This window comes from Oryza brachyantha, chromosome 2 (genome assembly GCF_000231095.2).
Source record: "Oryza brachyantha chromosome 2, ObraRS2, whole genome shotgun sequence".
NCBI lineage: Eukaryota > Viridiplantae > Streptophyta > Magnoliopsida > Poales > Poaceae > Oryza > Oryza brachyantha.
Window position 1 is genome coordinate 23,163,331 of NC_023164.2, and position 27,665 is coordinate 23,190,995.

At 42.3% G+C, this 27,665-nt stretch overlaps 3 protein-coding genes across 3 annotated transcripts; 2 read left to right on the top strand and 1 right to left on the bottom strand.

The window, feature by feature from the left end:
• The first annotated feature begins 148 nt into the window (after nt 1–148).
• On the top strand, nt 149–2,700 carry LOC102713985 (pentatricopeptide repeat-containing protein At2g13600-like). Its single transcript, XM_006647791.3, has one exon. The coding sequence runs from the start codon at nt 162–164 to the stop codon at nt 2,097–2,099; it is 1,938 nt and encodes a 645-aa protein (XP_006647854.2). The 5' UTR covers nt 149–161; the 3' UTR covers nt 2,100–2,700.
• A 2,059-nt stretch (nt 2,701–4,759) lies between these two features.
• LOC102722559 (E3 ubiquitin protein ligase RIE1-like) lies at nt 4,760–7,214 on the bottom strand. Its single transcript, XM_006648962.3, has 5 exons — nt 6,694–7,214; nt 6,433–6,552; nt 5,866–5,998; nt 5,614–5,772; nt 4,760–5,295 (listed from the first exon to the last, which is right to left on the bottom strand). Exons 1-5 carry the CDS (start codon nt 7,212–7,214, stop codon nt 5,134–5,136), a joined length of 1,095 nt encoding a protein of 364 aa, XP_006649025.2. The 3' UTR covers nt 4,760–5,133.
• Nucleotides 7,215–21,430: 14,216 nt separating this feature from the next.
• On the top strand, nt 21,431–26,835 carry LOC102714263 (microtubule-associated protein 70-2). The gene is made up of 11 exons (XM_006647792.3): nt 21,431–21,957; nt 22,060–22,145; nt 23,592–23,657; nt 23,736–23,906; nt 24,109–24,279; nt 24,377–24,532; nt 24,626–24,772; nt 24,869–24,940; nt 25,028–25,555; nt 25,642–25,829; nt 26,301–26,835. The coding sequence occupies exons 1-11, from the start codon at nt 21,786–21,788 to the stop codon at nt 26,338–26,340; spliced, it is 1,797 nt and encodes a 598-aa protein (XP_006647855.2). The 5' UTR covers nt 21,431–21,785; the 3' UTR covers nt 26,341–26,835.
• Nucleotides 26,836–27,665: the final 830 nt, after the last annotated feature.

Consider the following 27,665-nt stretch of genomic DNA (forward strand, 5'->3'; position numbering starts at 1 on the left):
GTAATTTGCAAATTGTAACAGAGGACAATTTTTCGTTTCTGAATTCAGAAGAGGACAAGTTTTCGTTTCTGAATTCAGAAGAGGACAATTTTTCGTTTCTGTATAGTACTCGGCGAAGGGAGAGCTCGTTTTGAGAGGGCTTCGAGCGGGACAGCAAACGGATGGATTCTTGCCGCCTCCTGCAGCACCCTTATCCACAGCCGCTCCCTCTCCCTCCCCCTCCCCCTCCCCCTCCCCCGAGCTCTACTCCCCGACCCACCCACCACCAATGGGGCCTCCGCCGCCGCCTCAGGCGAGTCGCTGCCTCCGCGGCGACCCTGCAGAGGGAACTCGCCGTGCCACGCGCTCCAACAGCCGCGCAAAACGCTGGCCCGGCGAACCCGCCTGCCCTGTTCGGCAGAATGCCCGAGAGGACCGTCGCGACGGTTTCCCCGGCTGGTGACCTGTTCTACGAAATGCCTCGGACGTGCGGCGAGGGCGAGGGCGGGGGCCAGCGTGGTCGGCCTGGGGAAGCGCCTCGGGACGGCGGCGGGAAGAGCGCGAGCGCGGCGATCGTGGGGCTGGCGCATGCCGGTAGGCACGCGGAGGTCGTCGACCTCTTCCACCGGATGCGGAGGAGCGGCGCGCCCGTAAGCAGGTTCGTTCTCCCGAGCGTGCTCGCGGCTTGCGCCGGCCTGCGGGACATCAGGATGCTCCGAGCCGTGCACGCCCTGGTCATCAAGCGGGCCTTGTGCCAGCATGTCATCGTGGGCACTGCATTGGTTGACGCGTATACGGATTTTGGGTTGATGGATGATGCAAGGAAGGTGTTCGATGAGATAGCAGACACCAATATAGTTTCTTGGAGTGTGCTCATTGGCGGCTATGTCCGCTCTTCTCGGTGGGAAGAAGCATTGGATGCTTTCTCTGCAATGCAGCATGCTGGGGTGCTTCCAAACGATTCTGTTCTTGTAATGACGATTCAGGCGTGCAGTGCATTGGGACGCCTGGTACATGGGAAGCAGCTGCATGCGCTAGCAGTTGTCCTTGGATTTGAAAGGAATGTCACTGCTTGGAACTGCGTCATTGACATGTATGGGAAGTGTGGTGACGTTGACAGTTGCAGGATGGTTTTTGAGACGATGATTGGCAGGGATCAGGTGAGCTGGAACTCAATAATCTCAAGTTATGCCCGTCTTGGTCTATGTGAAGAGGCACTTGACATGATTGTGCAGATGCAAGAGTCCGGTTTCATTATCGATCGCTTCACCCTTGGTAGTGGAGTCACAGCTTGTGCCTGTTTGGCCGACATAGATAGTAGCCGTGCATTCCATGGTTATTTGGTTAGAAGACTGTTGGATACTGATGTCATCCAGGGTAGTGCTCTTGTTGACATGTATGGAAAATGCAGCAACACGGAATCTGCACGCTTGGTATTTGACAGGATGGATGAGAGGAATTATGTATCATGGGATGCACTCTTATCTGGGTATGTTGATGATGGGCAGGTTGATTTAGCACTTGAGATTTTCCGGAAAATGGGATGTGCAAATCTAAAATATAACCAGCATACCTTTGCTAACCTTCTTAAGCTCTGCGGCAGTCAGAGGTATAAAGAGTATGGAAGGCAAATTCATGCACATGCCATTAAGACTATAGAGAAGATGAATGTAGTTTTGGAAACTGAGCTTATTGATATGTATGCAAAGTGTGGTTGCATTGAGGTTGCTCGGTTACTATTTCTTCAGATGAACGAGAGGAACCTTATATCCTGGAATGCCCTCCTTTCTGGTTATGCAGGGGATGGACAGCCAGTTGCAACAATAAATATTTACCGCCAAATGGAACTGGCATGCATTAGGCCTGACAAATACACTTTGGCAGGGCTTTTAAGCCTTTGCCGATACCAAGGACTTTTGCATTATGGAAGGCAGATACATGCTCATCTCATCAAGATAGGTTCTGAAATGAACGTGGTAATACAAACTATACTTGTTCATATGTATATCAAATGCGGGCGTCAGCAGGACGCTGAAAATGTTTGTGCCATGATCAAAGAAAGGAATTCTTATGTGCTTGATGCATTTTCAAAGGTCTATGGAGATGGCTACTTGATCTGAAGAAAAGAAATTTTCTTATTTTACACTGGAGTTACAATGATTGGGAATACCTTTGTCTTCGTTGTGGATACACATCTTAGATGCAGCTATTGTACTTCATGTATACTAAGGTTAAGTAGTTTTTCACCACTAACTTTATGATTGTTCGTGGAAAAGGAAGGTGCCCCGCCCAAAAAAGAGGGTGATAGTAGACAAGAGTAGTTGTCAAATAGAGTATATAATCTCTCAGATTATGCCTTCAGACTGGTCTGCTTATGCTTATGCACTTGTATGTGCTAATGAACAGCTGGTTGATAGTTGTATATAAGGTTCATTATTCATGCACTTTTATGTGCTAATGCACGCCCCCCAAAAGAGGGCGATTGTGAACTGTGTTGTTTTTCAGCTTACATGACTGTTTGTACGTGGTTGACTCTAGACAGGGGTTTCAAAGATCCACTTGTAGCCACCAGATTTCATCAGTGTCATCTGATCATAGTGGAAAGTAGACAAGTTCATGCTGGAGAGTGCAGACTGAGGTAGAGGGTTTTAGTTACTGAATGATCTAATGCCAAACGCTGTTTTGTTCTCTCTCGTTTACAGGGGTTACATTTATATGTGGTTGAACGGCAGTTTACTCATCGAAAATGCTTAATGGTTTGCTTATTTGAAATTGAATTTTGCACCAATTATTTGAATATTTGATGATGGCAATTGTGGTTAACCTCACATTGCATACCCAATTGTCACGAAAGGGTCACTGTGACAAGGGGCTCCCATCATTTCGCGGCTACACATTCTTATAAATCAAAAATTAAATTTTAAAAGTTAATTTGTGTTTTTTCACCATAATCTATTTTACAACATCTGCTTTTAAATCACTATAGACCTATATATAAAAGTTTTTCATAAATTATTCTTCAATTGGAAATAAGCTGTTTCACTTTTTCTTCCAAAAAGCAAAAGCAAATCAATTGCAGCCAAGATTTATGGTTTATTTCCATGACAATGAAGAATTTTTTGGAGAAAGATTATTCTTTTTATGGAAAATCACAAAAATATAGGTCGTCCTAGCGAAATCAAAAAATAGTATCCTGTCGAATTTTGGGTGGGTGATATGGTGCTGTCGAATAGGAGAAGTGTGACATGGTGCCTAGTCGAACTCCCAATGTTCGACTTGGCCGACCATCTGGATCGGCAATGCTATCGAACGGCAGTAGGATGATTGGCTAGCCCCCGTCGAACTCCAGGAGGCCGACTGGGCATTAGGACTAATTGTGTGGAAGGGACGTTGTTTCCTAAATAAATCAAAAGCTAATTACCGGAATAAAGCATGACTGCGTGCATGTATATCTTGTGCGGTTGTGCCTACCAACCGGAATAAACTCCATTCAAAATATTTTTGCTGATGAAAGTCCTACCCGGCTGGCATTCCACCGTCTGCGAGGACGGAAGGAGGCTAGTTTTCTAAATTTTTGAAACATAAAATTAAATTTGTAAAAATATAAATAAAATTAAAAATCAAAAAATCGTGAAAAACACGTAAAACAAAAAAATATATAAACATTGAAACTAAATAAATCATTTGTTGGTATATTTGATTTATTTAGTTTCAATGTTTGTATATTTTTTTGGTTTTACGTGTTTTTCACGATTTTTTTGATTTTTAATTTTATTTATTTTTTCATGAATTTAATTTTGCGTTTCAAAAATTTAGAAAACTAGCCGGGTAGGACTGTCATCAGCAAAAATATTTTGAATGGAGTTTATTCCGGTTGGTAGGCACAACCGCACAAGATATACATGCATGCAGTCATGCTTTATTCCGGTAATTAGCTTTTGATTTATTTAGGAAACAACGTCCCTTCCACACGATTAGTCCTAATGCCCAGTCGGCCTTATCCCTTCCACACGATTAGTCCTAATGCCCAGCCGGCCTCATGGAGTTCGACAGGGGCTAGCTAATCGTCCTACTGCCGTTCGATAGCATCGCCGATCCAGATGGCAGGCCCAGTCGAACTCTGGAGTTCGACTGGGCACCCGTCGCAGTTTTTCCGTTCGACAGCACCATATCGTTTACCTAAAGTTTGACAGGATGTTATTTTTACGATTTCGCTAGAACGGCACGTATTTTTGTGATTTTTCATAAAAAGAATAATATTTCTCTAAAGAATTCGACGATGAATACTAAAAACACACATTGTTAAGCTCTAAAATCTGTTAAAAAAAATGAGCTAGCTTTAGTAAAAAAAATCCATCAAGTATTGCTGCTCCCCAAATTAAGATCCAAGTGAAGTGCACCAACGGTCCCTAAACTTATGTGTATGTGTCATCTAGGTCCCTGAACTCTTAAAATGCATTTTTAGGTTCTTGAACTTATCCGGAGGTGTCATATAGACCCAACCGAGCTCCGATACTCTCCATCCGTTGACGTGCCATGTTACGGTGACGCCTACGATAAAAGAGAAAAAAGAATAAGAAGGAGAGAGATACTGACATATGGGACCCACGTGGCCCCACCAACACGTAGGCGTTAACATGACATGCACGTCAGCGGATAGAGTGAGACGGAGCCCGTTTAGATCTATATGACACCCCCGGACAAGTTCGGGGACCTAAAAATACATTTTGAGAGTTCGGGGACCTAGATAACACATACACACAAGTTTAGGGACCGCTGGTGCACTTCACTCTTAAAATCCACTAGCTTCAACCAGATAATCTTGTAAAATCTGATAAGAGTTCATTACACCATGTTACCCGGATTTTTTATCAATTTCAGAACCCCTCTGTACACAAAACAGCACAACTCGAAAAGATCTGTACAATCGATATTAGAAAGGTACGGTGAGTTCATTCATGTACAGGCTGTCACCAGATCCTAACCAGGAAGGCACACGACCAATTTTCACTTAGAAGAAAAGGAAAACACTTATCATCAGCTTACAAAGATCAGAAACACAAAGCTTTCGCTTGCTTCTTGCTCTACAAGTGGTCAAGTAGGATCTCCAATCATAGAGCCTTCGGGTATGGAAATTGTGTAAGTGTAAGTAAATCATGCACTTTCACTGCCTTTAAGAATGTTGTACTTGCAAAGTGGACAGGTTGCATGCATGCGTAGCCATTTGGTAATACATGTCCAATGGAAGTGATGGTTGCAAGGGAGGGCAGATAGCTCTGCTCCATCCTCATATGATGAGAGGCAGATACAGCATTCCTGACAGAACAAAGAGCCAAAGAAGCTTAGCATAGCATGGAATATACGACTCATTATCTAAAAATGGAATATATACGATTTGCAAGAATAGGTTCTCCCATTTTTTTGCACTGGCATGTCAAAATTCTGAGTTATCTGCAAAGCAATTCAAGTAACCAGTAGTATTTCTAGGTTAAAAGCACTAAATTCTAAGGAAATTATCTGTGCTGTGGAGGTGCCATGAGTACTATGATCAACCATGGAATACTCTAATAAGCAATTTCAAGTGAAAACTAGAACTCCAGTGAGAAAAGGTAGGGTAAAAAGAGAAATTCTTACAGCATCCTCACGAAGGAGAATACGTTCACTGGTTGATGTTCCATTATTATTCAGGACAGGGATCATAACTCCCTCGTCAGTTCCTTTTTGTCCATCCTCACTGGGATCAGAATATTTATATCTCGGAAGAAAGCCAATATCTGCATCTGATGCACCCTCCTACATATTTTGAAGAAAAGTAACTAAGCAACCATTTAGGTGGTACCATGGTAGAGAAAAAGCAAATTACAATGCAGAATTCCTCTTATTTACCTGGCCAGCCAGCACATACAGAATTGCAATGACGCAAGGCAAGCAGCAGCACAATGCGATCCCAATGAAACAGGCCATAGCAACACAAAACACAGCGAAGAAGACATCAAACGCTAGAAAAACAACACTTAGCCTGCACAAAATAGTCCAAACCAGGTACCTATTTTAGACATAATAGACAGCAGCGGAGACAAATAAATCAGTTGCATGCAACATCTGGATAGTAAATTTAGCAGGCTTATGTCATTACCTAGAGAATAGATACACAATTCACAACTAATAATTTATAACTGCTTGTGTAAACTAGCATGACACCTTACCAAATGGATTGTCCCCACCTCCCAAGAACACAGGACTCATTGTAATTTGGACAGTCCAATCATGGCATTTATTGGTTAGCGCTGGACTTGTTAATGCTAAGGTTAATTCAGAAGTTCAAGTAGATCTGTTTCACATATTTTATTACAGTGACCATGGTTACCAGTATGAAGACTAACTAACATGTAATCATTTGCATTTACTGTTGTAATGTAGTCAGTGACGAGTACAGGTTTAGGGCAACAATACCAATACAGCCTTGGAGCATCATGCTCGAGCACATCCCCACCAGACACCACCCAGTAGAACCCAATTATCCACCACAGGAAAGACACCATCGTGTTCACCGACTCACAACGCTTCGCAAAGCTGCATGCGTAGCCCAAATCATAAAACGTATTTGAGTTAGTTAGTGAGTCAACACACCCAGCAAATTCACAGCATGAACCCTAATCCCAGTTCCACCACACTGCGAAACCGGAATTTGGGGGGTTTATCCTTCCGCTTTACCTGCTCCTCTGTTCCCTACCCTCGTCCTCCTCGTCGTCGCTGTCAGAGCTGTCAGCGCCCGCGGCGTCACCGTCGGCGGACTCGACATCAGAGCTACGAGCGTGGGCTGGGCGGCGGCGGGAGTCGGAGCAAACAAGGCCGACGTGCACGAGGCACTGGAGGGCGTACCCCACCAGCCACAGGCGGAGCGGCGTGACGGGGCTCTCCTCCGTGGAGGCCACGAGCACGGCCGCGGCGGCGGCGGCGAAGGCGATGTTCCACGCGATGTCGAGCGCGACGACGGGGCGGGAGTGCGCCCAGTCAGCGCGCCTCCTCTCCAGCTGCATCGCCGCCGTCTCCCGCACCAGCATCGACGGGCCGCGCCGCCCCGCCGCGCGGCCGATGAGCGCCGCGAGCCGGCTCGGCCTCGCCGCGGGGGGCCGCGGAGGCGACGGGCTCCCGGACCCCGAGCCGGCGCGGGCGACCGACGGCCGGAGCAGCGGTTGCTCCGGCGACGGCGACGAGGCGGCGGCCGCCTCCATTTCGGGAGATGGGGTTGGGGCCTTGGGGGGGGGGGGGGGGGGCTCTCTCCTCTCCTCGCTTCCGTGCGCGTCCTTCTGTTGTCTCTCGCTCCGGTGCTTCGTCGACCCCAGCACACACAGACAGGTGAGACACAGGTCTCTCTGCGCTCTTCGATGTGCTTCCATTCATTCGGGGCCGGGCCGATTTGGGCTTTTTCCCAAACGAGCCACTAACACAAAAAATGGGCTGCGTAAACTATTCTTTTTCGTGGGCTTTGAAGCGAGCAATGCGAATTTCTACATACAGTACAAATTGGGTATCGATGGCGTGTGCAAGTGACCAAACAATTTGCACACATGATATATTGCGCGTATAAGCTATCAGAATTAAGAAATGCCCTTGCTTCAACTGCGCTTCATTAGGAAAAAAGCGTTTACAAATCTGTATTAAACCAGCACGACAGTATTTTTCACATCCATATCTACATGGGTTAACGGAGAATATCACGAGAAAAGGGGTTCCTACTTCCTAACAGAAACGCGAAAGAAATGTACATCAGTACATGAATACCGGAATGAACCGTGGCATTGACAAATCCAGTACAGTACTAACCATTGAGAAGAGCGACAGCCAAATCGGAGAGCTATAGACCTACATGCATCCATCAAACGTACGGGGGCAATTCACACCTGAAGGCTTCGAGATTCTAGACCTTCTCCACCTCCCGGAGGCTTCCTGGCCCTCGCCGCGCGCGGCCGCTGGCCACGGCGGCGGCGGTGTCGCCGCATATCGAGACGGCGTGCCTTCCCAGCAGCTCGGTCAGGACGCCTCCCTTCCTGTCGCCCGCCGCCGGCTTCGTGTAGGAGCCCACCACCTGCTTCGTCCCACTCAAGCGACGGCGCCCATCACCCGCTCGTCGTCCCCCTCCGCCGCCACCGCCGCCGCACCCGCTCCCGCTCACGAGCAGCCTCTCCAGCTCCCGCGTGATCCACTCCACCTCGTACACGTCCAGCAGCGTCGTCCCCTTCACCGGCGACCGCATCACCGTCGCCGCGGCCTTCCCGGGTGGATCCATGGAGATGCAAGTAGTAGAGCGCCTGGCACACCACCGGTGGAGAGTGGGGTGGGAATGGGAGGAGACGAGGCGAGCCAAATACTCAAGTCGAGTCGAGGAGGGATATGGTGCAGAGGCTGGCTGTCACTCTGTCAGTGTGTGGCTGCTGCAATATTTATGCCGGGCCGAGTTGGTGGTCAACCCTGCTCTCTCTTCCGAGCTATGCATGGTTCCCGCGGGTGAGTCGTGGGTGCCATGGCCAGGCAACACATCGTCGATACAGCTTCGTCTTCGGTCAAAAATATTTAGTGCCTATTTACTTCTGATAAATTTTTACCCATGTAAATAAGAAAATTATATAAATAAAAATGTATGACTATATTAATCTATATGATTTTTTTCAGAAAAGTTAGAGTTTATGAAAATATTTATATATTTTCTCTCTACGACATACAGAAAATGGAAAAGTTTCTTCATTTTTCATGGACTTCATTCAAATCGAATGGCTTTCACATGAATATAATTATTAATCCTTTATTTCTCCTCTAAAATGATTAGGTATTTATATGTTAGCATATCACTTAGTCAAACTTTAGAAATTCTAACGACCAAGTGTTTATTAAAAACTTGATTTAAATAAAAAAAATGATATACATATATTTTTCTCGAAAGGTATTATCGTAAACTTATTTGATTCCATTAGTTTATTATAATAAAAAATGGTTACTAGAATTTTAAAAGTTTGGTTAAAACTTATATGAGATGATAAATGTTCCTGACTAGACCAAAGTACAGCAAATAAAAGCGCATGCATGTTACGCTCGAAGTCCGAAAGTTAACCAGCACGGCGAATGCTTACGCTAGCTGTATGTTCGGATTAAAAATTTCAGTTGGGAGTCGGTCAAAGATAAGATTATTACTAGTTGCTAGTAGTACTAGCTATCCTTGCGTGGAGATTGGCCACGTACGGCCCACGGGAACCGAAAGGAAGGTTGGTTAATTAGCTGGAACCGCGAGGCGTACGTGAACGACCGAACGTGATCGAGGCGATCAATCCGTGGACTGTTAACAGATTTTAATTTAATTTGGGTAGTTTTATGGCTTTGGAACGTGCAGACAGGTAATCGATCAACAGGAATGTTTAGTATAACAGTCTCGTTATACGTACGACTCAACTGTAATATCTACGTACAACCGAAATAATACAACTATTGATTAGACAAAAAGATCAAATAAGTGACACCGTAGCCGTTGGATAATTGAATCATACTTAAGTTAGATGGTTGAGTCATACACATACCAATTTTCTTGGTCTAATTGCCAACAGTGGCAAAGCTACTTGAATGCCTTTGAAAATTTTTTTAACTAAAGTTTATAAATTTTCACCATATATTCATTTCTCCGATCTAAATTTAGATACCCATAGCATCTCCTCTATTTCGCTCTAGCTTTGCCCCATTGCCAATGAGATACTGCTAGCTAGTAGGCCCGTCTGCTCTCATTTTTTAGCAACGTGTAGTTTTAAGATAACTAAAAAAATTATCCCGCCCAACTCCACTGATTGGTCCGGTCCTCGTACCAGCACCGCCCGGCGCCGGCTGCACGTCCTTGTTCGTGTTATGGTAGCTAGAGGTATTGAACACGCGTATAGCTATTCTTAATTTACCGGTTAAGTGATGCCACGTACACAGCGTGAAGGTTCCTTGAATTAATGAACAGATTATCGAACCTGTTGTTTACGTACACCGGAAACATCATCATGCATAAAACATTGCAGCCTGTCTGTGTCTTCTTGTAACCAATTTTCGCCCTGCGTGATCCACGAATTGATACTAAACTAGACCGATGTCATCTCATCCTTTTCTGTACGTTCTGGCTAGAATCATCCCAACTTAGCTTTGCACTCTCATGGCTGGGCTAGAAGACAGATATGATGCGACCAAGGAAGCGGCCCAAGCTCACATGGACTGAAAGTCTGGAACTTCTGACTGCACAGCTCAACCGTTGCACATAGGCGGCCCAATTAATATCCTTTACCACGGAGCACTCCTTCTGTTTTAGATTATATAAAATGGTATTCTATATTTATCTATAAAACAATATATATGTTATATATATATGTATGTATATATATATTCATTACCCGACAAGAAATTTTGCTACCTTACAACTGTTATAGTTGTGGCCGCTGTTTCACCGGGACTTCGGTCGTCAGCTTCCTTATCATTGGATTCATTAGTATATGTATAATTTATGGAAAGTTGAAACTTGGGAGGTAATAAGTAATATTCCCTCCATTTCACAGTGCAGTGTAAGACTTTCTAACATTATCTAGATTCATATGGATGGTAATGAATATAGATATATGTATAAATTATATACATTTATCAATTGATGAATTTAGGTAAGGTTAGAAAGTCTTACAATATGAAGGCAGTAAGTGTTACCATGTTCAGTCTTATCTTTTGCCTTATGCTTATAAGCAAAATTTAAATTTTTTAACCTTAAATTTAGAGTTAATTTTTGGTTTTTCACCGAAATTTATTTTCTAGCATTGACTTTTAGGTCACTAAGAATACGTATATAAATTTTTTTTATTTATAAATTATTTTTTATTTACAAGGATGTTGTTTGCATCCCTTGGTCGATCTCCCCTGGCAATTCAAACTATTAACCAATACATTTAGTCGCATTCGGCAATATCATATTTGTAACCTTTTCTTTTTCTATGAGCATGTTTTCCAAAGTGCTAAATGGTGAATATAAAAAAAACAAAAGTTGCTTTAACATATCAGATTAATCTAAGTTCAAGCTTTCATAACTAATAATTAATTATATTAATATATAGGTATGTTTTACGTGCTGGTTATTTAACCAGCTATGTAACACGGTCGACGGTCGTAGTACGAAAATTTTCAATATATAAGTTATTTATCCATTTTTAAATTCAAAATAATTAATACTTAATTTATTATGGTTCTCATTTTGCGTACAGCTAAATAGTTACTCCCAACCGCTAAAAAGAACGAAACCTTCATCATCAGACCGATTTTACGCGTGGGGATTGCCACCACCGTACCGACGAACACAACTATGGTAACAATAGCTTCGTCTTCCAATTCCGATTAGTAAACCAAATTTGACGTCAAGATTAACAAATTGGGTGATCATGTTTTTAGGGTGAGTAGTATTATATGGTGAAGATTGCATTAGATCATCTGGTTTATGCACTAAAAAGTACCACTTAGAACTGATGAATAGCTGCTACCTTGAAGATTTGTAAATGGAGACAAAGAAAGGTAAACACGCGTAAGCTACTACCTCTATCTCATAATAAAAGAGATTTTAATTTAACTATATATTTGAATAACCAAAAATTTCTTATATTTGATGGCTTCGAGGCGGAGAGGTTGTAGATGAGTTATTGATGCAAAGTACATCTCATAGGCTAATTTGTCCAAGGACATCGATCGTACACCAACATTGGTCAGATTAGGCCGTCCTAACCATCTTTAAGTGCAAGACGACGTCCCCCAACTCGACGGGACAACTGACCCGAAAGCAACACGTCGACGGCTCGGCAATATCGATCGAGCCACATGGCCACGCCACGCGAAAGATACGTCTGCCAGTACGTACGGCCTTCACCTGCACGGCTGCACCACCGTGCATGCATGTCTCCGTCTAGTCATGACCACAGTAGTTTAAAGCAAGAGAGAAGAAAAGAAAAAAAAAAGGGCAGCGAGCGCGGCTCGACGGCGCATGCATGCACCCGCGCGTATCGCGTCGCGTCGCGGTGAATGGCCCCCCCGCGATGCGGGCTCGCCATCCCGTCGGCTAAAGCGATCGAGCGCGCGTGCGCGCGTACAACGGCGAAGGGCGTGGCGCCGGCGGCGCCTTTGGCTTGGTGGTGACGCCCTTCTCCACGCGCGATCGATCCGCCGGCCGGTCTGCCATGGTGCAGCCGTGCAGCGGAGCGGTGCACTTGCGATGGCGACTTGCCTCATGGAGATGGGAAGCGATCGATCGATCCATGGAGAGCGGTGGCTTCAAGCCAAGAACTGTGCGTGTCGACGGATCCAGCCTTGACTGCTCCGCTCCGGCCCGTGCCTTTTCTGGTGCCTCACCAACTCGACACCGCCGTCTGACAAGTGGCTATCTCCATAGCCACCAAGCTCGCACTGCTGGTTACTCGTACAGGCAGCATAGGATTCCTGGTGACGGGCGACGGCGTGCCGCTGCAAGCAAGCCCTAGCTGTGCTGCTCAGCTGCTGTAGTGTGGTTAGACCTGCCAATGGATTTGGATCCAATCCAAATTTATCTCAATCCATCTCTTTACAGTCTACCAAACTAATTCATTCTAATTGATTTTCATTAGAATTCAATCCAACTTTAATTTTAGTTCAACTCGCACCAAACCATTTAGTTAAAATGGGTCGAACCCATTTTTAGTAGAATGTATGCGCCATTTGGTATGTATAAACTCGGACCTAAAATTTTAAAACTCACGTTCACACTATAAAAATTTATCAAATTTGACTGAAATTTGGTGGGATGATTTATTATGTGTAAGACCAACTTTATGCAAATTTTGATCAATTTCTACATGTGAATCCCACATATGTCTATTCTCTTATCCATTAGCTACCCAATTAAAGAATCCATTTGTCTTCCACGGGTTAAATGCATTTAAAACCTAAAATCACCTAACCAAACCCAGTTCATATCAATCCATCTATCTCTATAACCCAACCCAATCCAGTCCATTTGAAATAAAAATCCATTTGCACCCAAACAAAGACAATCCAAATTAAAATCCAACTCATTTAATCCATTTCCATTCAATCCATTAGCAAGCCTAAATGTGGTTCATGGCAACTGCTGCGCATGGGGCTGCATCCATGGGAGTGTGCACAACTGCCGCACACACTGCCTGCCGCGCATCCCTTTTCCACAGAAAGGTTGGCTTCAGGGTGCGTTCTCTTCGGCCTATTCGGCTAGAGTAATCCTCAAATTCCGTTAGCACGTTTTTTAAACTATAATATAAATATATTTTGTGTAAAAAATTTTATATTAAAATTGTTTTAGAAGACTAAATAAATTTATTTTTTAAATTTTTAATAAGTAATACTTAATTAATCATATACTAATTATGTTTATTATTTTCTGTGTGGGCTAATAGGCTAATGCAACACCCACCTTCGAACTTGCCCTCAAGCTAATATAGCTGCATGGGTGCTCTCATTTCTGTTTGGTTGTTTTATGAAACGACATATTTACATTATATATATATATATAACGATCTAAAAACTGATATTAAAAACTATGATAAATAATCTTAAAATCTATTTAAATTTAAATTTTGACACGTAGCTGATGAGCAAAACAGAAAAGAGATAGAGCTGCAACCGGCAGGAGAGGCCCTTTCAGGCTTGCAGCAAGCTTGGAATCGTAAACCGGGTAGTGAGCAAGCAAGCGAGCCATTGCTACAGGTAGACTGTGTACATTAACAGGCAATTAAGAAGTGCATGCACGCTGGCGTGTCAGAGGCTGATGAGCTGGGTGCAAAGTTAAAGGATTGTCAGGTAGACTGTACATGTGGACGGTCGCAGGGCTTGCAGCGGCTGCAGCGTGAGGCGGCTTTGACTCTTGACCGCCGACATTTGCGTTGCAGAGGGGCCCGAGCTGCAGCGCTGACAGGCCGCGCGTACCAACAAACTTTTGTGGTGATCTTCCCGGCAAGAGCAGGTACGATAACAGCCTATAAACTGAACTATAAACATATTTTAAAGAGATAAAGAGTGAGAAAGAAGAGAAGTGATCTGTCAGTTGTAGCTCATGCTCTAAAACACAGTATGTATATGATATATGAGACCATGTATTAATGTTTTGTAGGTATATGTTGTATGAATTAGCTATTAGATTGACTATAGATAAATTAAAGTCAGTAGTTGGCTCTAGTATTGAACTTGCTCTAACCATGCTCGCTGACTGTGGATTATCTCTCTCCGGCCTGGTTGCCTTGATGGCCACTGTTTCTGAACCTACACTGAAAGACTTGCTACGTAAAAAAGAATTCTTCATTTTTATCCAACGAGACATAAACCTATACAAAGTTACAAAATTTAGAATGTATTTTGCCTTTGCAAACTCTATTATATTGATTTCGTACTTTTCAAATCTAAATATATTTGTTACCGACTTTATCAAACTATAATATAATAGTTATAAAAAATAAAGTCATTGTGAAACAAACAAGGAAAACTACAAATAAAATCTTTTGAGAATGAGCGTATATCCGTACCCACATCATTCAATTGAAAAGAAACTTTTTTAGCAATTCCAGCATTTTCTTTCCTTGGCCACTTTCTATTTTTGATATAAAACATACTTACATCACATTTTTCGCTTTTACTATTATACTTACAAGTTAAAATTTAAATTTTTAACCTTCAATTTCAATTTACAGTTGATTTTTGGATCTCATCGTAGTTTATTTTACCGTGTTTAAAAGTATTTTGCCGTGTTTAACTTTTAGATCACCCAGAATATATAAAAAAGTTTTATACATAAATTATTTTTCGTTTGCAAATATGTTATTTGGCTTTTTCACATAAAAATCCAAATAATTACCCCGTTGTTATGGCAAACGTTCAAGCATCTGGATAATTATGGATCGTGTGTATGTGTTTTAACTGTCTACTGTAGTACTGGCTGAATTTCATGATTTCGTTCTCAGATGAGAGTAGGGACCGGGTGCAAACACAAGTTCACATGATTTTTTAACCGCTAGTGGCATGAATAAAAGTGGCGCTTTCTTTCCTCCACCCATCATATGGAGCTGGCTGGCTCCTAGCCGGTGCCTTTTGATGGCGAAGTGGTCATTCTCCTCGGTAACTTTTCCCCAGCGAAGAAGAGGCACGCATGTATCAGTATGCAGACAAGCAAAGCTTCAGAAAAAAACACTTCATGTTGTTTGGTAATGAGCTATGTAACAGTAATGCAGTATGGGCATCGAGCCAGCGTCGCTGCTGGCCCTTCAAGCACAAGCATATCATGTGCGGTGTCTCCATCATCGGCTCCATAATATTAGAGCTCACCTTGCATCTTTTTTGTTTAAATTATCCCCTGCTTGGGTCCCCCGGTATCCCAATTTTAGGATTAGGAAGTTTATGTGGGTTTGTGCTGTCGCTAATGACTATATTATGGTGCCATCTGTCCTCTGCGTCTTGGACTTCTCCGAGTGGATTTGTTGCATCACCTTCATGGGCCAATGCAGATCTAAGCAAGCAATAATGCAATATGTGCAAATCTAATGCAAAGAAAAAATGTTTTTTATAAGGCAACAGGAAAAAGGCTGTTTACCAACTAACTGATCTCATTACTCCACCGATTATGTATACCGTATCAGAGGATTGTAGTATACGGAACGATTTATTGTTTGAGAAGCACACCGAGGCCTTGCTTAGTTCTCAAAATTTTTCTTCAAAAACATCACATCGAATTTTTGGACACCTAAATAAAACATTAAACATAGATGAACCAAAAAACTAATTACATAGCTATGAAAAAAAATCTTGAGACGAATCTTTTGAGCCTAATTAGCCCATGATTAGCCATAAGTGCTACAGTAACCAACATGTGCTAATGACGGATTAATTAGGCTCAAAAGATTCGTCTCGCAGTTTTCAGGCTAGCCGTGAAATTCGTTTTTTCATTCGTGTTCGAAAACTCCTTCCGACATCCGATCAAACATTTGATGTGACACTTCTCCTAAAAATTTTTACACTACCATAGTACTTCTTCGTAGGTTAGTACTAGTATTTCTTCTTTTTATTTGTACGATCACCATCACCTAGTACTAACTAAAACATGATTATGAGCAACAAACTCTACACTAGCATCAAGCATCCATCTCACAGGATAACTTGATGATAACACGTGGACCTGAAAGGATCTACCAGCACTTTTAAAACAGCGTCTCGCTTGAGGAGTTTAGGGACCGACCTGGCAAAGCTACGAGATGATTAGACGGTACTCTTCTTATGATGTGACGCCAGCTTTTACCACCTCGGATCCTCTCCAAGCGGCAGTACCAACCATATCACTGATCGTTACAGGGGCCACTGCATTGAGCAGTTATATTCTGTTTTTGGGCCCTCCAGTTGAAAGTTGTAACTTGAAGCAACAAGAAGACTTTTCTTTATCTCGTAGTGTGAAGTGGTTTATTTACAAATAAAAAATAATTATAAATAATATATATATATGTTTTTAACTATTTAAAAAAACTAAAAATATAAATTATAATAAAAAAAATCATAAAATCAATTAAAATTCAAATGTTAGCTTATAAATATAAGCATATGGGATAGGAGAAGACTGGAAAAGACATGTATATAGGCATCCTCCTTATCACAAAAACAAAGATGAATCCCTTTTGTAGGGACAACTGAAACCTGTCAGTGTTACCCAAAGAAGCAAATTAGTGGAAGATTAGCTCAACACATATTCACATCCAAAAAGCAGTTCATCGATGCAGGATAAAGACGTGTTGATCTGTGCCCGATCGACAACTAACCAGAAACCTTTGCGGTCCACGTACGAAGCTAGAAAACATACCCACTTGTTGCCCCGTTCCCGGTTTCTACAATCGGGTGCATCAAACGCTAGCCAAGTGCGCGCCCATCAGTAGAAGCGACGTGCAACGGTGCAACCCCGTGGGTGTCACTGCGTGGTCCTTAGCTAGCTTACAGCAACCGCGACGCACACATCGTGGTCGGCTCACGGTTCCGCCGGCGGCCTTGCTAGCTAATTCGTTTGCAGGGCTGAAGACACGTCGTAGCGCGCATATATACACACACGCATGCGCGCGCCAGCGAAGGAACAGCGTATCGTCAGTGGTCAGTAGGTCGAACGGGGGCAAAAACAAAACAAAAACCGGGCGTACGTGCTGATGATGGGTAAGGAAGTCAAGATCGCATCACGCGAGACGGCGAGATGAGCCAGTTCGATACAGCGCGGCCGCGTACTAGCTAGTGCAGCAGGGTTGCACATGCGCGGCCGGGGTAACAGTAACACCACCGGAGATTACCACTACCATAGTGTTATTATAGAAACATGTATTTATTTTTTAGTATTTATATGTCAATGTCTGTGACTTCACATAATATATCATTCCAGAACACCCTGTAATCAGACAGAGGAGCGTGACACGGATGTTATTGACTGTAATAATACTAACATAAATTATAAAGGATTTAGGTTACTCGGGCTCGGTGGCGCGGTCACGGGTGCGCGCGCGCGCTCGCCGGGGGGCGTCGGTTTTACAGACAGGCGAGAGACGGCCGGATCGATCCGCGTCCGTCCGATCCACCATACGACTCTCCAATCTCCACCCGTGTCGCGGTCGAGCGCGAATAGGAACGGCGCGTGGTGCAGTGCCAAACTGCCAGCGTCCGGATCCCCTTGTCTCTCCTCCCTGCAAGGCCTAATGGCGTCACGTAGGGCTAGGAGCATGTGAGTTTTTGGGCACCAACTTTGCACTAGAGAATTCTCGAGTAACCAGGGCGCCAACACAGGGAGAGCGCGAAGACAATCCGTGTTCGTTTGTCGCAGCATGGTGTGTGTGTGCGTGCGTCGCTGCTGGAGTAACGCAACGCCAGGACGGCAGGAGCGGCAGTTAACCATATTCCGGCTTTTTCGTGTGCTCGTCGTCGCCGGTGGATCCGGCCGAGGCGCCGCTTTCCCCCCCACGTGGGCGCTCGCGGCCTTTTTTTCTCGTCTCGGGCAGTGCAGATCGCTGGGTTTGAGCTCGTCATGGGCTTCGAAGTGTGTGCGCTCTATCGGTCACGCTCCCATGCGTGCCAATGCGCTGTACTGCTAGCTTTGGGCTATGGAGTGTGGACGAAGCTGAGCATCCTATGATGATCACGGTGGTCGACTCGTTTTTTTGCAACTTACTTCATACTGTCAAACTGGACTTTTCTTCTCCTGAAATACTATCTTACTGATTTTTTGATATACCGTTTAACTATTCATATTTAAATATTTTATACTGTTAAACTATAGTAATTTGTTAGGACTTGTTACATCGTTGAGTCTTGCATGTTCACATATTTTCCCTAGAATTATAATGAGATAAATGATCAATGGTCATATTAAAAACCACCAATGACATATATTTGAAAACTCGAGGAGTAGTAACATTTATTTTTTTCTTGTGGTATATGTATGTATCACCACTCGGTTTCTTAATAATTAACGCTAGACACTAATCTCACCTTGAATGTTGACCGTATGTCTTTCTGAATATATACGAACAACAGAAATGACATCGTGTTATTAAAGTGTGGTATGTCCTATATGTAGATTTCAATTCTTTTTCGTTTACTTTGCTTTGTCAAATAAGAGCGACTAATTGTCAAAATTATCAATTATTACGAAATGGAGGGATCATATGTTCCCGGTTCAGTTAATGATCATGTTTTCTAGTGTTTTTCCCATGATTTTTGTATTATCAATGTTTACTTCTTGGACGATAGTACCATGTACATACGTGCAAGATACTAAATAGCGGTGATAGCGGCGCTATAGTGACACAGTCACGGTATTGATCCATTTCCACTGTCACTATAAGGTAATAGGTTAGATGTAGCTGTCTGGAACTTAGCGGCCACAATTGCAGTTAGTAGGCTGTAATAGCATCGTAACATGACTTAGCGGGCCGCAATAGCGTCTGCAAAATGACCTAGCAGAGCGCAATCGTTGTGGAAAATATATATGTAACCATAATACCAGCCCATCGCTTCACTCATGTCTTCTCGTATTCTCATCTAATCACGTCATGCATGGATCAACACCGGCTGGCCAACTGGACGTCAGGCGGCGAGCGATAGGTACCGTGGCTCTTGGTGGAATAAGACATTAACTTTTAAGTGCACATAAACGTCTATTTATGTTCTTCAGTTATAAGCGTACTGGGATTTATCACCAATTTGTTTGTCAATTGCTTTGTGAATGTGTTAGAAAGTCATTAGTCATCTACACATAATCAAATATATATATATGCTTATTAAATACCGTTATTGAAACTTAGCGCCCGCTGTTGCGTCCACTATCTGTGATCTGCTACGTAGACCCCAATCTGCTGCTAGTCCACTATTCGCTATTTAGTACCTTGCATGCGGGTGGTGGTGCTACCTAGAACATTTGAGGAGAGCCTTTGGTGCAACTGCTGATCCTGGCTTAAGCTGCAGTGTTCCCATCGTTTTGCTTGCAGCCGATTATAGGCTCTGCTACTTATCCACGACTAAAAATGATGTGAATAAACCTCTCTGCATGTTCTTAACTACTTAAAAGCAAATGTCATAAAATAAATCATGATAAAACCTCATAAATTAATTTAAAATAAACTTTCAAAATTTAAATCCTGACAATAGCTTATAAACTTTTTAAAAAACAAGCGATAAAAAGTATTGTCGTTGCCACCTAATATATGTGGTCCAATAGGGTACCAACACATCGTGGTGCATCCTCCAATCAGTTCATCCACTCAAAGGTTTCGTTGAATCGTTGTAGCGACGATGGTTTTATTTATTGGGGACGGCCATCTTCTTCCGACGGGGAGCAAAAATTAAAAGTCCCATGAGTCTGCTGCAATGAAGTGGACAAATCGTTAACGCGGCACCACTGAGTTTGACCTAAATAATTCTCCTCTCATCTCATCGCAGCACATGACATGCACGCAGACGTGCCTTGTGGAGAAGACAACCTCACCCATATGTACGAGTACGACGTGGCTAAACTGACAGCAACAGCGCATATGCAAAAGCGTACGCTACAGTGCACACGGCGATTTTTTTTTTTGCTTCCGCTGCACACTAATCTAATCTAAACCGACCCAAGCTTAATTTTCTACTGCTGCTATATCATCAACAGTGCCCGTGATGGTAACACTTGTGTTTTGTCCGATTGCACAGGCAAATCTACGCTTGAAAGGAAGACTACGTACTAGAAACAAAATGCATGTTCCCTACCTGCAAAGCATATAATTGAATGTCAAAAGAATTTTGCTGCTAATGAAAACGAAACCTTTCTTTCATCCTCTTCTGGAAAAAGGAGCGGAGTATATACAAAAACGGTTAGGGTCATTCAGAACACGTGATTTTTTTACGGTTTCAATAGAGAAAGTTTAAGTTCTATAGTGAAACACATCAATCCAAATATGCCCTTAAATACTTGACCCTTTTTTTTCTTCGAATTCTACTATGGGCACGTTCGCTGGTTTTGGTTAATTAGTGGCACGTAAATCAATAAAAATGATTGTTACATGGTTGATGGAGCATTAATTACTAACAGTTGAAATTGGATTTATTCGATTTTGAAAAGACAGCTACTATGTATAAAGTTTTTTCACACAATACATTATTAGCAGTTTAAAAATCATGCTAAAAAGCTAAAGAATAACTTATGCTAAGCTAAAATTTAAATTTTCAACTTTACATTTAGAGTTAATTTTGATTTTTTCACCATATTTTCTTTTGGTCTTAAATGGTAGATGGTTAAGTGTATATATATATAAGTTTTATTCATAAATTTTTTAATTATAAATATATCGTTTTATTTATTTCGGTAATAAAGCGAATGACTCTCGGCGGCACCTTACTCTCACTGCATGCAGCGTAAACATCCATATATTCAACGACCATCGTCATCAATCGATGATCCGACTATCTGGAGACGACCACGAAACAGTATCCATGTAGGCCGTAGTAATAACGCTGGCATTAATTAGTATCCGATGAAAAAGAAATATCATGAAGAAATGCCCTCTGATCCAAATGAGAGCGATATACTAGCAACCAAATACTCCAAAAAGACACTCAAAATGTTTCAAAATACTTTGAATAATCGACAAAACAAAAATTTTCCAGTGAATACAAGTTGAACCGACACAACAATGACAGTCTGATGCTCGCTCATACTGTAGGCCATAGCCCAAACGTCCAAATCAACATCCACCGTCAAATTCAGAATAATTAGACAGGCAGAGCCCGAAATTAACTGAACACGTATAATCACCATGATTAGCTCCCCGTAATTACCATTTAGGCTAATCACCCCGAGGCGCGACGCCTTTAAATATTCGCGAAGCGTGCCCCCCTCCCTCCCTTCCCCATCTCTCTCTCTCCCCTCCCGTTTTTAAACGCACTGTTCCGAGCAAGACAACAGCACTGCTTCTCGCGGCGGCGAAGCGAGGCGCCCCACATCCCCACATCACACCCCACCACCACCACCCGAGAGGAGGGGAGGGGAGCCAGCTCGAGCTCGGGGCGGCGGCGGCAGGGCGAGGCTAGGGTTTCCCCCCCGACCGACCCGACATTGCGGTGAGTCCCCCCGCGAAGGCGCACCGGTGCGGCGGACGCGGCGGTGAGAGAGAGAGAGAGAGAGAGAGAGAGAGAGAGAGAGAGAGAGGGAGGGAGCGTCGGGTGGGGGGTGATTTGGATGGTGGGTTGCGGCGCCGGGGCTCAGATCTGAGATGGCCGACGGCGGCGGCGGCGAGGAGGGGAGTTCGGCGCTCAAGGGCTCGGCGCGGCGGCGCGGCGGCGTGGTGCAGCCTCCGGGCATGGACGCCGATGAGCTCCTCACGCTGATGCACGGGTCGGATCCCGTCAAGGTCGAGCTCAACCGCCTGGAGAACGAAGTGAGGGGTGAGTTGATTCTGGATGGTAGCTTCAGTTTATCTGTCTAATTTTTCTTCTGGGGATCTCGCGTGCTAATGCTTTGGTATTTTTATTTTTGGTTTGGTTTAGATAAGGATAGGGAGTTGGGAGATGCGCACGCGGAGATAAAGGCGCTAAGGTTGTCAGAGAGGGCGCGGGAGAAGGCCGTCGAGGAGGTAAACAGCCTAACGTGTTCGGATTTGCGTAGAAGTTTTTGTTCTTTGTTTTATTTCTTCAGTTAATTCGTTCCGGAGGTTGGAGTGGTGTCGGTGTACGAGAAGTTCAGACTTCAGAGACAAAATTTATGTCCTATCCAAAAAAAAAAGAGAAACAAATTTGATGCATTAGGGGGGAGTTTACTCTGCCAGGTTTAGATACCGAGGTGGTTTTGGCGGGAATGTTAGGAGCAAGATCTGATATCTTGTGTTTTTCCTGTAGATAATATTTGATTATGTTGATGGGGTCTCAGATAGCTTTATAGCTCAATCCATGTGGTAATATCATTGGGGTTTTGATTTATTTACCGTAAATTTACCTTTTGTTTCAACCTTCAAGTGTGTTTTGTTTAGAAAGGCCGCTATATTTTGCTCTCATATGTAAGTTTTGCTCTCAAGAAGTCCCTATTTATGTAGTAGCGTGTTATTTCTTATTTTGTTCTTAAAAAAGCTTCTGCTTAGTTTCATAATTTTCTATGACATACTATGGCTGTTTGTTCATAGTCTTAGTGTATACGAATACGTACCCACGTAGTCCATGTCCTATGTAGTAGGTACTTCACATGTTGGAGACTTTTAGCTTGAGCTAAACGATTTATCTTCATTGATTCTGGCTCCCCCCACCCTCTCTCTATTTTGCAAGAAACATTTTCATTCCCCACATTCTGCATCTATTATTGCTAATGCTAATTTCAATGGTTTTGGATGATTTCTGGAGTAGGATGGACACCTTATTTCTTTTTCGTGTAAATTATTTGGTTCACAAGCAATTGAACTTAGTTCAATCAAGAATTATATACACAAGTAATGGTGCCCACATTTCTCTTGATCTGGCATCTGAGAACTTGTAAGTACAGATTTTTCTGAGAACAAGCTAAATCTGATTTTGTTCAACTTCTTTTATGTGCTTCTGTAATATGAAAGATCTTGTCTTCTGACATTCATCTTGGTTTCGCTACTGCTATTGTTTTCTTTAAACATCCACTTGCCCTTTTGTGTCTCGCTTTTCATATGTTTTCCGATAGCGGAATATATCTTGCCCATAAATCATGTTTGATAATGGGAAAACCAAACTAACAGTGAGAGGGTGAGTGTCCAATATTTGTTTTTTGTTCTGTTGGCACGAACTTAATGTGTCCAAAGGTTCTTCCTGCATTTGACCAATTAGTAGACTTTGTTAAAAACATATTGGTTTATTGCATAAGTCATGTATGTTTATATAGATGAATTGGCAGACATACCAGGGTACACCAAATTTGCTCATGCTTTTGTGCTAGAGTGTCTGTTTTCAGAATGAAAGCTGGGTATGTGGTAGCCCTTCAATTATACAATGGAATAATGATCTATTTCTGCTGCATGTATTCTCCTCTTGATGTGATTATTGATTTTTTAATCTTCTGGCAACAGCTCACAGCGGAATATGAGAAGCTGGATGAGAAACTTAAGCTAACAGAGTCTCTCCTTGAAAGCAAAGTATCTATCCTTGTACTTTTTTAAAGTTGTTTCTGCTCCCCTCTTTGTGATTGCTCCCTGATAGAGAACATTTTGCAGAATCTTGAACTCAAGAAAACAAATGATGAGAAAAAGGCTGCTATGGCTGCTCAGTTTGCAGCAGAAGCAACTCTGAGAAGAGTGCATGCAGCCCAAAAAGATGATGATATGCCACCTATTGAAGCCATTCTTGCTCCACTTGAAGCCGAACTAAAGATTGCTCGTCAAGAGGTAATACTTTGTTACTCTCATGATCAATCATTGCCATGTTGTATTGTTCATTTTGTTTGATGTTTGGTGTTGATATTATCATATTTTCTCACACTTTAGGTTCTGCTTCTTTCTTCCATAGTCCTTATCCAACTACTCCATTTAACTATATGCACATTCATGATAATTGTCTAAAGAATAATTTTGTTTTTTTCCCCTTCAGATTGCAAAGCTCCAGGATGACAACAGAGCTTTAGACCGTCTAACAAAACAAAAGGAGGCAGCACTGCTGGAAGCAGAAAGGACTGTTGAAATTGCATTAGCAAAAGCTGCTATGGTTGATGACATGCAAAACAAGAACCAAGAGTTAATGAAGCAAATTGAGATCTGCCAGGTCCGTGGATGTAGTATTTATACAATATTGTCAATAGACATAATCATTACGTCACTCCAATAAAACCGCTGAATTGATTACCTTTCCTGGATCGCAGGAAGAAAATAAGATCTTGGATAGGCTGCACCGCCAAAAAGTTGCTGAAGTAGAAAAGCTTAGTCAGACTGTAAGAGAGCTGGAAGAGGCTGTTCTTGCTGGTGGTGCAGCTGCTAATGCAGTCAGAGATTACCAGCGGAAAGTTCAAGAAATGAATGTAACATTCTATTACTGTTACATTACTGCAAATCTTTACTATTCTGAACACAAAAGGTTGACCCATGCTACTCTCTTATCATGAAACACTTAGGAGGAAAGAAAAATTCTTGACCGTGAGCTTGCTCGGGCAAAAGTTACAGCAAACAGGGTTGCTGTTGTCGTTGCAAATGAGTGGAAAGATGCTAATGACAAAGTAATGCCTGTCAAACAGTGGCTTGAAGAGCGGAGGTTTCTGCAGGTAAAGATGACATGTTTCTTTTTTCATCTGTGGTTTTCCATACAAAGTCACATCTGGTCATATTCAAGTTGTATGCCATGACCAATGTTTCTGCAGGGTGAGATGCAGCAACTTCGTGATAAACTTGCAATTGCAGAGCGAACAGCTCGATCTGAAGCTCAACTAAAGGTGAGAAAGCTGATATTCATTTTAAGCTAAACTTCATGGAACTGAGTTACTCAATTGTGCACTGTTTCAATAAACTGTTGTACTCAGGAAAAGTACCAGCTGCGCCTAAAAGTTCTAGAAGATGGATTGAGGGGACCACCTAGTGGTTCTAATCGTCTTACAGAGGGAAAGAGTATCAGTAACGGACTATCTCGTCGGCTTTCGCTAGGTGGAGCAGATAATATGTCAAAAATCTCCCCAAACGGGATGTTGGCAAGGAGATCTCCATCTTTTAATTCAAGATCCTCTCTTTCTACTAGCAGCAGCTTGGTCATCAAGCATGCGAAAGGAACTTCAAGGTCATTTGACGGTGGTACGAGGTCATTAGACCGTGGAAAAGTCCTTCGGAATGGACCTCATCTACTCAACAGATCCACGGATGCTGTTACAGACTGTGGGACAACCCATGATTGGAAGGCTAGTACGGAAGAAAAAAGCAATGAGACCACAAATAGTAATGCAACTGACACAGTATCTGGTGTATTATATGACATGCTGCAAAAGGAGGTCATTTCATTGAGAAAGTCATGCCACGAGAAAGACCAAAGTCTAAAGGACAAGGATGATGCAATTGAGGTATGGCACTGGAATTCCTGCTTATCATGGATTTTATGGGATTAGTGCTGTGGATTATGCCTTTGCTAACAACCTCTTCTTTACAGATGTTAGCAAAAAAGGTAGATACATTAACCAAGGCCATGGAAGTGGAGGCTAAAAAGATGAGGCGAGAGGTCGCTGCTATGGAGAAGGAAGTTGCTGCTATGCGTCTTGACAAAGAGCAAGAAAACAAAGCTAAGCGGCCTGGAATTTTGAAAGGACCTGGAACCACTTCTCAGGCGCTTCCTGGAAGGTACGTTAAGGATGCCTTATATGAGAAGCTGATATTTCAGATGTACTCCGTAGGCATATTCAAATGCATATACCTTTGATATTTGAAGGTTTTCTAAACTTAAGTATGCCATGTTGTAACCACTTCAATTCTAGAGATTCATACTTGTTTTGCCCTTAAGATATGTCGGAGTCCTGCCTAATCACTTTATCACTGCTGATTCTCCCTCTGTTTGTCAACTAAAATCTCGTTAGGTTGATTGGGAGTTGCTTTTCTCAAGCACAGTAACTTCTTCCTTGGTTTGAATTTAAGAGTAGTAATAGTAATTACTGTGGGTGTAGGTGTTAGATGGCATATCGATAAAATTGGGATTTCTCTCTTTTGGGCATCAAACAATCATGGTTCTGTACGATCTTCTTGATATTAGAAGTTTAGAACCTTTATTTATTAGTACCTGCCTAATTCAGCTTGAATTGTCTTCTTTTGCCGCAGAAATGCACCACGGGGTGGGTTGACTCGGAACCTTCAATAACATAGCTCTTAACACCGGCCAGTATGAATTTCTTTGATAGTTTCGGTTTCCCTTTGTATTTGTTCCTGTGTTCCTATTAATTTTGTGATTGAGATAGCACAGATGACCCTGCGATTGGGGAAAGAGTAGGCTTGCATCTGACAAGACTTGCTGTAATGTAGTGAAGGTAACATCCTTCGGTAAGGTTTAACCTTGCGGCACGCTCCCATTTTGACAAGGCAGTGCACGTTGTGGGTTGTATAGGCAGGAGGACCTTGCTGTGTCTTCTTCCCTTCTGTAATTTTGATAGTGTGTTTGCTTTTGATTGTCAGGGTTGTGAATATATTATCGTAATATATTAGGGCCACACCTGCGTGCTCCATTTGCCCTTGGTTGGGTTGTAATTGATTTCTTGTGTTTAACTGATGTACCACCATTTGATATCTTGTTTCAACCTCAAGCTGAAACAGAATGGAGGGTTTCTTGCGCGATGAGATCTTATATAGATTGCAATAGGCTGGCAATGCAAACACCAATCTGCTAAACGGTGTTTTTTTTGCAAAAATTTTCTATAAAAAGTTGTTTTAAAAAACATATTAATTTATTTTATATTTTTTTAATAATTAATAATTAATTAATCATGTACTAATATATTACTATATTTACTGGATAAGTTAACTTATCACCTCTATAGCCGAACGGCTGAAGTCCATGTTCAGAATTGATGGTTATCTGGGCCGGCAGTCCATGTTCTGAAATTTGTTTAGGACTCTGATTCATATCAATTTTTTTCCCTATGTTACTCCGTCCTAATCCAGTAATGTCCGGTAATAATTTGGACATATATTCTAAGAATTTCGATGTATGTACGATTATCTCTCCATTCTGTTTGACAATCCCTTGTGTTTTTTTACATCAATGGACAATGTTTTAAAAAATAATTTGTAAATAAAACTTTTTATACGTAGTCTTATAAAAAAAACACTAATCAACTTCAAATATAAGGTTGAAATTTAAATTGTCTTATAAACAAAAGCGGAAAAAATAGGGGTGCATGCTTATACCCCACTCGTGCCTTTGTTTTTTTTTTTTTGCAAAACATATTCAAAACACGTGTGCTTGTAACACGTGCACAATCACCTTTATAAACAATGCACAACTAACTTTATAAACACATACGGAGTATATACACATCCTAACGGTCTCATCTTTACACTTCTCTCTATGCTTATATAAGCTAAAATTTAAATTTAAACCTTAATTTTTTAGACTTAATTTTTAGGCTTTTTAATCATAGTGCATGTTTTGGTCTTCGTTTATAAATCACTAAGAATATATATATAAAA

Excerpts from the sequence above, each read along its gene's own strand:
- LOC102713985 (XM_006647791.3), top strand. The coding sequence starts at position 162 with ATGGATTCTTGCCGCCTCCTGCAGCACCCTTATCCACAGCCGCTCCCT.
- LOC102722559 (XM_006648962.3), bottom strand. The coding sequence starts at position 7,214 with ATGGAGGCGGCCGCCGCCTCGTCGCCGTCGCCGGAGCAACCGCTGCTC. Across the intron at positions 5,999-6,432 it reads GATGCTCCAAGGCTGTATTG|GCTAAGTGTTGTTTTTCTAG; the intron begins GTATTGTTGCCC and ends TATTTTGTGCAG. Across the intron at positions 5,773-5,865 it reads TGTATGTGCTGGCTGGCCAG|GAGGGTGCATCAGATGCAGA; the intron begins GTAAATAAGAGG and ends CAAAATATGTAG.
- LOC102714263 (XM_006647792.3), top strand. The coding sequence starts at position 21,786 with ATGGCCGACGGCGGCGGCGGCGAGGAGGGGAGTTCGGCGCTCAAGGGC. Across the intron at positions 24,941-25,027 it reads GATCTGAAGCTCAACTAAAG|GAAAAGTACCAGCTGCGCCT; the intron begins GTGAGAAAGCTG and ends TGTTGTACTCAG. Across the intron at positions 25,830-26,300 it reads TCTCAGGCGCTTCCTGGAAG|AAATGCACCACGGGGTGGGT; the intron begins GTACGTTAAGGA and ends CTTTTGCCGCAG.